The following is an 11,241-nucleotide window of genomic DNA, read 5'->3' as shown; positions in this document are numbered from 1 at the left end:
TATACAGGGGAATCCTATGGAGCAAACATGCATGTCAAAGTAAACCACTTATTTTCATCACTGACCAGATCGTAAATGTGATTATAAGGGTCTGACCGAATGGAAAGGATCCCTACAGAGATACACCTGTGTCTGTTTACCTCAATATCTGTAAAGAAACTGTTGAAAATGGCAGTCAGTGTCTCTGACGTAGCACCCTGTCCAATGACTGTAGTCAATTATCGAAGGGAGGCGCTTTCCTTTGAGTTCCCACTCCAGCACCACACGGTGGGCCAATCGGTTTATTTTGCGATCAGTGACATATGGATAGGCTCCATCGTAAGTTAGGAATTTAATCTGTAATATTGATATTGCAATTGTCTCTTACTTTAAAAGTCTCCACTGACACCTTGTAATTGTTTAATGCAGGGGTGCCCAAATTCTTTCTTGTCAGGGGCCAAATATTAATCGGAGTGGAGGGCCGAGGGCCAAAACCAAAGTTTTCATGTGAGGTCATGCCCCTAAAATGTATTCAATTTGTACCCAATTAACATTACACTAATATACATACCTGCAAACTCAGAATGAGGCGACAAACCAAACCCCTGTAGGGGGGTCAGGGGGTATCCTCCCCAAGAGTTTTTTGTGATTTTTAAATGACAATTAAGCATTCTGTTATACTCCAAGAAGAAAATAATGGGGAAAGATAACATATGCTTCAGGTAAAAAAAGAAACATTTATTAACATATCATACTAAATTAATATAATCTATTTAGGACATACACAGGGAAGATGTTAAAATCCCTGTGCCGTAGGTAGGCTATATAATGGCCAATCAACAAACAGCCATTTACAAAAGGCTCATGAACATGATGACAGGCAACAAGAGTGACCACTGATGTTTCGATGGAAATACTCCCATTATTTTTCTATTTGTATCCGTAAAAGAGTTACTTACGTGTAAGCTGAGCCCTGGAGACAAGCGCCTCTCTATTGCACTTGACTCCACAAGCAACCTCCACAAACATTTGTTACGCGAACACGAACAGGTGAAACTTTCAGCGAGAGAGCGTCATGCCTCGACCTCAACTCAGATAAGGTATCTTAAATCACCATTCAATTTGAAACTTTCACATTAACTACTGGTTGTTTTCATATTTCATATCAACACTCTTTACACACACAAAAGTAAGGTACTTACAGTTGGCAACTGCTAGCTATGAACTCTTGTTGAGATAAGTGATTTTGAACTCATGAATATGAACTACTAGTTCATACGAAGTTGCACCCTGAGGATTTACACTTTTTCCCACTATAAATGTATAAGTTAAATCGAGGAGACTATAACAACAGCTAGATAACGAGCTATCATTTAATGCAAACGGAGCTCTTCCATTTAAATCGTAATTAGAAGTTCCCTTAGCTAGTTAGTTAAATAGCATAGCAACTACATAACCATAAATATGGATCTGTATTGACAAAAGGACAATAGCGCCCCCCCTTGACCCATATAAAACAATGTTAAAACTGTGGCAACCAGTCTGGGTTAAATATGACGTTGAAACAGAGAACCTGTTCAAAATGGGTTAAAATGCTGTCTAATGAATGGCGTTCTGACTCTAATTCTGACCAGAGTGCGGGCCAAAAAAAATTCGGCAGCCCTGGTTTAAAGGGTATTAAGGGGAAAGTCTTAAATACACTCTTACATAGCAAGACAAGATATCTGAATGCAATGGGCATCCCACAGAAATAAGAAGTGGTGACAAGACCTCAGCTTTATCCATTACTCACTATGTGGCCATGCTCCCATCAATTCCCTGTATGAAATATTACATAGCATATAAACACTTAAACTGCTGTACGTATGGTTTGTCTGGCACCAAGCCCAGACACAGTGTTTGATGGCAGTAGGAGAAGACACTTATGGAAGGGAAAGCCTGTGTCATCAAAAAGCACCCAGAAAATGTCCCTGACGTTTGCAGCAGTACTTAGCATCGCACAAGTGTGGGCTGGCTATCAATCAGGTTTGTTGGGAAGGTGTAGGTTTTAAAGACCAGAGTCAGGGATCCTTGCTCCTGTGGCTATGAGCATTTCTGTTTTATAGAACAAATGTGTAGGCTTCCACTTGAAAGTAGGCTGGATAGGCCTACTCCCATCAGATGGCAGTTTGTTTGTTTGTGTGTTGGCGCCACACTGTTGTGTAATCTATACCCCTAAACTGTAAGGTGGCTACACATACAGATACTGTATGCACAAGTACATAAACACCACAGACCCCCCCCCCCCCCACACACACACACACATTGACATGCATACACTCACACCTAATGATCACTAATGCACCTAGGGGTCATATACCTTACATTTGAGATGCCTTTACTGCCTCGACATTGCATTCAGAAGTTAATTTTTTTTTATGGACTGTGATACCTAATAGCTAATATCACTGTTGGAGTATTACAGTAATAGCCCTTCCCCACCTATAGCAAGGCATTGTTCCCTAGGCTTTAACATTTATTCTTAGGCCCTGGAGCACACTGGGAGGAGGAATACTGATGAGGCATACTGTAACAATAGTGGGAGGTAGGCATTGATTTCTCTCTGGCCTTAACACTTCAATGGCTTGGGTATTATGCAAAGATGTGACTTCTTTTTCAGTCGCCTCATTGCTAGGCGATCTGATTTCCCTGAGCAGAGGGGAAACATTTTCTTCGCTCCTTCCAGAGGGCAAGGCTTTGTTTTCAGCTGAAAAGTGATAAAAGGCCTCAGAGTCTCGGGTAACAATGGTGTTCACGCTCCACGGTACTCTGTAATACAAAGTAAATAAATAAAAAATGAAGGAGCTGAACGTTCAGGCACAAACTAAAGAGAAAAACACAGAGGAAATGAAAGATTTACATGTTGAGCCTCATCCTTAAGATGTCCTTACTTGCGTGACTCCACGTTTATATACTATTATAAAACAATTGGGTTCTAACACGTTATTTAGCTGTTTCTGATTGGACGATAGACGTTCCATGCCATGGATTATCCAAGAACAACCCAACGGGGACTTTTCACAGCTAATAATAAATCACTCCGCGATGAAATATTCTATAGCGCATTGATGAAAACCGTTAATTCAAAATTCTTATAATTCCAAACCAAGACGTTGACAATGGAACTATTTTTTGTTGCGGAGAAACAATGGCGAAATAAATCATTTTTAATCAATAACTCCGTGTTGAAATGTTAATTTGTTGACTGTAAAATTGTTAGAGTATCAAAGAGAACACGTAAAGATTTATTGCTGTATGTAGGCCAACACCAATGAGAAAGGTAGCCTGGCCTTCAAATGGTGTTTTTTGAGAAACTTGGGAATGAGTTGTGTGGATAAATTTAGCTGCTAAGCTGAAGAACGTCTTGAATATACATTCTCTACTCAGAAACCATCCCACTGACTCCCAGAAGAAGGGATTTTTTTGCTATGGCGAATCCCACATCCCTAATTCTTTATTAATTTAACATCCCAAATCATCCTAATAATCCTAACAAAGCAAAACCAACATCTTTAAACATGACTTTCCTTCATGGAATGAATGATGAAATGAGTCGCTGAAAAAAGATAGCTGAAGAAGGCTCAAGTTAGTGTTTGTGGGTTAGGGGCTGAGGTGATGGGACAGCCTGTCAGAGTTACCAGGAATGTGGGCCATGGTTGGCGCCAGTTCAGGCAGATTTATTAGGGAAGCTGTGATAACTGTCAACTTTCACCATCTCTCTTCATGCCATGTAACTTTGGAGAGAAACAAGTTCATGGTGAAAGCGAGAGACTGGGAAGACATGTGAGAGGTATGCTGTCCAACAAACTTGAGAATGAGAGCAAGATTATAGATTTACACTGTCTTTTCTTTTTTATTATATTTACAGTCATTTTTGAAAAGTAACAGAAATAGAAAATAGCTAAATCTATTCCAAAAGTAGAAGACAGCACTGAACCCAACCCAAACCACTGTGGCTCTTCGTTAGAGCTGCATTAAGTGTCACTTGTGTTGGCATCGCGCATGAAAACAAGATAAAAACGAACCAAAACAAGAAAAAAAGGGCACTGCTGTCATATGCTTTTACATACAGCCTAATTGGAAATTTAGATCAATACACTGTACTGTATATCTTACTACTGGACATGGCTAAGGTATCATGTGGTATGTACAAACTGGCAGCTCTGAGACAGGAGAGTGATGGGCTGGAGCAGTTCCGTTGGACTACGTCTCTGTGATGGAGGTCTCCTGGGAGTAAACATCATGCAGCAGTAGCACCTGTTAGATGATTTCCTCCGTGGTTTCCTCTTCTCTATCCATCCATCGCCATTTTAATGACCACACACACAGCAGGGGAGGGCAAAGAAAAAAGAAAGGAAGAACAAAAAGAACAGGAACTGTTGACATCTCGAGGGTGACTCAGTTGTGGAGGGAAGTGGAGACGAGTTGCTTTGGTGTAATTTGGGCTGTGTCCATCTCTCTGGACATCTCAGGCTCCACACTAATGAACATCACACACCATTCGACCATAGCAAGGGACATTGCTTTGCTGACTTAACTTGTCTGCTTACTATGGGTTACTAAACTTGTCTTCACATTTCATTAGGAGAGCTGCATTAGAGGGTCGTACACAGCCGAGGGATGCAAATGTAATGCCTAGATGCCCATCTCTAGAATAGACAGGAAAAAATGTACAGGGGTGATTGATTGAGTAAACCAGTCCACAAGAACACTCACTTTTGCTTTCCCAGCAGGCTAATCCATATTCAGTTGTGGTAAGCTTGGGTTGCACGAACCTCTTGAGTTAATGGATTCAGATCTTAAGCTTATTATTAGGCAGTATTAATGATAATGGAAAGAGCTAGCCAAGAGAGTCGCCATGATTCATAGGAGTCCATCATGGTGAATACATAGTACGTTCACAATAAAAAAGCCAAAAGATTTACACCACTGAAGAGAAAGGGACGATAATAAATATATTTACTGAGTGGCCCCCAGGATTTCAGAGTAGCAGTCTTCAGAGTTAGAGGTTCAATAATAGTGCATTATCATATACTACGCCAACCAATTTACCTCTTCCACTCTTGTTAGAGGAAGGAAGAGCATTTGTGGCCCATTCAGGGTTTGTGGGCTGTCGACTACACGATGCACAAAGATTTAGCAACAGCACAAACCCAAAGCGACACGTCTACCTCCTCACATCACACTATCAGCAAATGTATCATTATGAGGAGTTTCCTCCTTGTAACTTTGTACAGTTCAAAGACAAAAAGAAAACAGCCCACTTACACAACATAATAAATTAGTAGTCCACTATAAAAAAGAGTAAACACTGCCACACATGTTAAAAAAGCTTGAAGTTACAACCGTATTTCTTCTTTTTTTTTGTTTCTTTGTTGTGATTTTTTTTTTTGTCAAACGAGACTCAATGCTGTCTTATAAAAGCACAAAATTCACATAACCTTACAAAGCAACCACAGCTGCCTGAAGGCCAACTGTTATTTCTACCAAGGTTGGGCTATTTCGAGCTCTCACAGATTAAATATGCAACAGATTTGGACACCTCATGCAAACAAATACAGTCGATCTCATAGTGACTTTGAACAGTTGTCAAAGACAACATCTGTGGAGTAAATGGTAACTACATTTTTTGACTGCTGTTGAAAACTCCAAACCATGTGTGTCTCAGGGCAGCTTCCAACGTCCACTTTTAACAGTAAGTCTTGGCACTTTCGAGATAAATACATCCATTGTAGAGGACTGTAACAGAAGCAACCCGGCTGCAACTTGGTTGGGGGAAAAAATGCTACCCCCCCTACACCTCCAATATATCTATTTACCATTACTCCAAGTAGCCCCATGTTGATCATGGAATTTGCACCATGTCTGCTTCTCTCCGAACTATTCGGGTTGGAACTACATTGAATGACTAAAGCCTTATAGGCTGATTATTGAACATTCATTAAGGTGAACAGTATTTCACCTAAAGTTAACACACGTAACACTCTTTTAGTTCACAGTTCTCTCCGTCCATGGCACAAATCCAAAAGTTCCCTTTTCTTTTCCACCCCCTCCAAGCCTTCTTCCCCCCCCACACTCCACATATGCACACACATACTACCCCCCCCCCCCCTCCCCCTCACACACGCACATCACCACCCCCAAGTCCCTCTCCTCTCACCCCGAATCCCCCATTTCCATGTAACATCTGAAGGAATATATATCCGTCCACTCCCTCAGTCCATTTTCTCTGCCATTGTTAGAGGATAGAATAAGGGGGAAAACCCCTATTGTATGTTGATAAAGGTCTGCAGTTACAGTCTTGTCCTCAAGGGGGGGCTGTTGTGTCTGCTGATGCTCCTACTTGCCAGCCACTAGCAGGAGAGGGACCAGCACAATGATTAAAAAAAAACAGGGCAGGGCAGAGACAAAGGAAATCCAGTGTGTGTTCATTTGCTTGGCTGTCTGTTCATGTGTTTAGGTCTCTCAGGTTGAAGTGTCCATACCTGTCCCTTCCTTGAATACGTTTGTAAGACACTACTAGCATTAAGACATTTAAGAAATATGACAAAAGAAAAACAAATTGTTGAAATAGCAGTTCCTTCTCCCATTTGATTGGTTCATAAGGCAGTGTGTCTTTGTTACTTTGACCTGCGAACAGAAAGAGACATAGAACAAAGCAAATAGTGAGCAAGATGTAGTTCCCAACATACATTTCCTATCATGTTTAGCATTTAAAGTTTAGCATAAACATTGAAAAAAACATCTTGCAGCACAACTGCAATACAAAATATCTATATGAACTTACAGAAGTAAGTAAACAGAAGTTTACACTGACCACAGCTGTAAAGGAACTATCATGTCTTAACAACTGAATATTTGTGGGATGTGACACACGTCAGTCAGAGCTTCTCGCCGTGTTCTATTTGAGGTGAGCTCCACTTTCATTCCGTTTCAGTGATTTGTTCTGCCAAAAGGTCCAATCTGCTAAAACCTGACCTTCAATCTAATAATAGTGTGAGCTATAACATGTCTAGAGTGACTGAGAGATTTAATCCTCGTCGGGGTGTAGTTCTCATCTCGCTCAAATATTCCCCCTCTGCTTCCTTTCAACAACTATCGTGAAGGACACAAAGTAGGTCTTAGGCTTCTGAGATTATTTTTTGGACATTTATGTATGTCTGCAGTTTTCTTCTGGCCACTGAAGTATGGCTGTGTTTGAGTTTTCATCCAGACTTGACAGACCATGTCATAAGAGAGTGCAAAACAAGCTGAAATTTGCCAGACATGCTGGGTGATTATAGAAGACAGTAAGAGTGTGTGTGTTTGTGTGTGTGCGAGAGGGAGAGTGTGTGTGTATTTACTCGAATGGAGTGACACAATCCCCTTCACCACTGGAATAATCCACTTCCTTTAATTTGAAATTACACAATCTCCAAACACCACTGTTTCAATGCATCTGCTGTCTGCACAAGAGGCTCGACTCTTCTTTGAAACTCACTCTTACTTGAAACTGACCAGAGGACAGTTTGTTTATGTTCCATGTTCAATACTTTGTGTTCACATTTGTGTTTGATGTAACACTGCTCATCAGGAGCAATTAAGATAGTGGTCTTCATTAAAGAGAAGCTTACTTGCTTCCAAGATGTCTTTTATTCTGAAACTATCCTTCATAGGCCTTCACTGACTCCTACAGATGGCTAAAAAGATGGTCTTGGCATAGAAACAGTGGGCTTCTTGTAACGAAAAGTTCTTTAATCAAGACCCTGTGCAGAGCTACAGTCTTGTTTTCAAACTGTGAAACTGTTTAAGATCCCTTTCCAATCTGAAAAAAACTCTTCACTGTTACTTTGTACCTATTGAGCTGACTACCCACTCTTCTCTCTTAACTTTATGGATTGGTGCCCCTCCCCTGTTCGCTGGCATCCAAGCACGCTCTGTGGCACAAGGGTGCAGCTTCTGGGCAGGCAGCATGCCAATCTGTGCCCAGATCAGAGGGAACACATTGTCCTCTCAGACGGTCCAAGTCTGGCAACAACCGTTCCTTCCCAGCATGCCTTTCTTTGCCATTACCTCACCTTTCTAAGCCCACAAAGAGGTGATGGGTAACGTGGAAAGGAGCTGTGTTTTTCACCACAAACGAACCAAATGTATCTATCTATTTATTTGTTTATTTTGGAGGGGGGGGGGGGGGGGGGGTGCCATTGTGTTTATGCATGGCCATATGGGATGGTCTCCTTTTCTACACTCTGCCCAAAATGCTGGCACAGCTTCACAGAGTCAACCCCCTCAAACAACCCTACCCTACCCTCACCCCCTCCTTCTAACGCCACACCCGTGCCCAGTCAGCTCAGCTGTGCCCGGAGGTCTCTGGGGGGCGACGGGGGTGGGGGAGTGCCCAGACTGGTCTTGCCCATCACCACAGGGTCCTTGCTTGGTGCCTGATAATTGGCACAGACTGGAAGGTTGTTCCCTGCCAAGCATTTACATACATGATCGGCCTCGGCTCTTGTCACCTCGCAGAGGGGCTAGGACTCTGGAGGTGACTTTTGGTGAAGCCACGGAATGGATGAGACACCGAGAGCAGTCTCCTGGGAGCGCGGCTAATGATCTCAGCTAGCTAGCTGTTTCCCAGCGCACAGCAGAGAAGCTCAATTAAAAGAGTAATAAAAACAAGAGCCACGGGAAGAGGAGTTGTTATAAGGGGCCAGACATTTTAGTCAGCTAAAAATCTCCATGATATAATACCTGCTAACATGACCCAGCCTATTCTGCAATTCACCACAGGAACGTTACTCAAGATACTAAATGAAGTTAAGCTTCACAGCATTTTAACGTAGGAATAGACGTCACAGGTCAAACAACAATTCATTTTCTACATAATTTAAACAGAGACTCACTTGATTAATGTCCAAAGTGAATGAATGGCTTCACTGAATACAGTAGATTAGTCTGGACTAAAGCATACTTTTCATTCACACTATCCACCCCCCCCCCCCCCCCCCGCTTCTGCGTGTAAACTACTGGACTGGACAGTAAACTAAGAGATGGGAGAGTGGAACTATCGCCACTCCATCAGTGTCAATAAGAAGGGAAATCCTCCTAGCCCCTTAGTGTGTGTGCGGCGAGACTCCTTCCTGTGAGCACTCGAGCGCAGCCTCCTAAAACTTCTGAAGCTGTCAGTATCCTCTGAGCATACGCTTTCCTCCTTTTTGTGTTGACCCAGGTTATTATCCAGCATGTGTTGACAGTGATATCATTTCCCTCGGATTTCACACACACTCCCTCTCTCTCTCTCTCTCTCTCTCTGACTCTCTCTTTCCCTTTCTTTCACTCTCTCTCTGTCTTCCTGTGAAGAGTATCCCTCTGTGTATTGTTCTCTTCTGACTAGCTTCTCTCTGAAGACGCTGCAGGATACTCCAGTCCATCCAATTTGTGTCTGTGTAGGACCTTTACACTGTAGGTAAACAGAGGAGGGGTGTGCATGTGTGTGTGTGTGTGTGTGTGTGTGTGTGTGTGTGTGTGTGTGTGTGTGTGTGTGTGTGTGTGTGTGTGTGTGTGAAGGCCTGACTTGTACAACAACAGCAGTGAACATGAGTCCGGAGACTGGTGTGTCAGACTGGAGGCGTCCACTCACATGTACATCGGTTGTAGTTGCAAATGCGATGTCTTCTGAGGCCCCTGATATCCGTAGGAGTCGAAACCGCCTATAAAGTCAACTGAAGGAGAAAGAAAGTGAGAGAGAGAGAAAGAAAGAGAGAAAGGATAGAGGAGGGAGGGGTGAGGAACAAGGGGTAGGGGTAGAAAAATAAGAAGGGAGACAATTTGATCACTGCATTAATCCCCATTAAATCTTACTGTTCAACGACTTTACCAATCGTGTGAGTATATGTGTGTTTGTGAATGCTTGTGTGTGCGTATGTGTATTATGTGTATTTGTGAATGCTTATGTGTCAGTACATGTGTACACTTCCAGTGTGGAGATGGCAGCGAGTGTGCGTTGGTGTGATAATCCCATCCAGTGGATGATCAGTCACCGGGGTTGACTACAGAGAACTGGGCAGGATTGATACACCCCCCCCCCCCCCCCCCCCACACACACACACACACTCACAGAGAGAGAGAGAGACCTCCACGCTGGATTAGCGAACAGGCTAAAATGACAAGCCGGACAGGATTAGCTGGCGACCCCAGCGGTGGAGGCCGGCCAATGGGTTTCAAGCCTCAGCAGGTCCAGGTCTATCTGGGCCGGCCCAAAAGCACCGGGGGGAGCACGCCGATAAAGGTTCGATGTCGGCTGAGCCAGAGTCTGTTTCTCAGACAAATGAACACGAGAGATAAGCCCTCGGAATTAGACTGATGAGCTTTTCCACAACCAGAATCAAAGGAGCCTGACAAAGAGAGAGTGATAGAAAGATAGAGATAGAGAGAGGAAGAGAGAGAGAGAGGGGGGGGGGGGGGGGGCTCCCAAAGAGAGAACGGAAGCAAGATTTGAAGTGATTAGCATTCTAATGACAGACTTTGGGAGAGGTGTTGTCTGCCCTCCTCCTCCCCCTTCCTCCTTCTTAAATCCTTAAATCCCATGATCTGTTTTTGTGCCTCTACGGCCGCTGGACTCCTGTTCCATCTTATCTGGGCAGCCACAGAGGTCAGCTTAGGCATGGTCTGGCCAGCCAAGCAGATCTACCGCGGGTCTCAGGACAGCATCTGGCGCGAGGCCGTCCAGTCCATCTCTCTCGAAAGAATCAAGCGTGAGTATGATCATTAGCACTCTATAATCCACGGAGTGGATATGCAGGCCCACAATGATTTCAAAGGCATCCCAGGTCTAAATGCGACAGGGTACAGACTGCGTGGTGTGTTGACTTTGAATTACAAGGAATATTTAAATGCTGTTTCCCTGCCTGTTGAAATGTGGTAAGCAAATGATATACCCACCAAGCAATCAAGCCTCAGATGTTGCATAACTGTAATGTAACACATATGAATTATGAAATTAAACAGAAGAGGAAAATAATGCATATGAATGACTGTCTGTAGGCCCAACATAGTGTATGAATTAATCCACAGGCTACATGCTAATGTATACCCCACGGGCAGGCATTATGTATGCAGTGGAAATGCTGTTTAAATATCTCCTGCTTTTGATAGAGCAAACAGCTCTCAAATGTCCTAATGTTTTAATACCTTCTGGCTACACAAGTTTGCCTAGTTAAAGGAAAAAGGATAATTTGGACAGGATGG

At 43.1% G+C, this 11,241-nt stretch overlaps 1 protein-coding gene across 2 annotated transcripts in view; it reads right to left on the bottom strand.

Moving 5' to 3' along the window:
* Window positions 1-9,630: 9,630 nt before the first annotated feature.
* The window catches only part of nkain2 (sodium/potassium transporting ATPase interacting 2), a gene marked incomplete at both ends in the record, with an annotated part of 140,789 nt that continues 139,178 nt past the window's right edge, over window positions 9,631-11,241 (bottom strand). For both annotated transcript variants that reach the window (XM_080832703.1, XM_080832704.1), the window contains one exon: window positions 9,631-9,716. In XM_080832703.1, the coding sequence (XP_080688829.1) occupies window positions 9,631-9,716 (86 nt within the window). The remainder of the gene's footprint in view (window positions 9,717-11,241) is intronic.

This window comes from Sprattus sprattus, assembly GCF_963457725.1.
Source record: "Sprattus sprattus genome assembly, chromosome: 2".
Lineage (NCBI taxonomy): Eukaryota > Metazoa > Chordata > Actinopteri > Clupeiformes > Clupeidae > Sprattus > Sprattus sprattus.
This window is presented reverse-complemented; position numbering and strand designations above follow the sequence as displayed.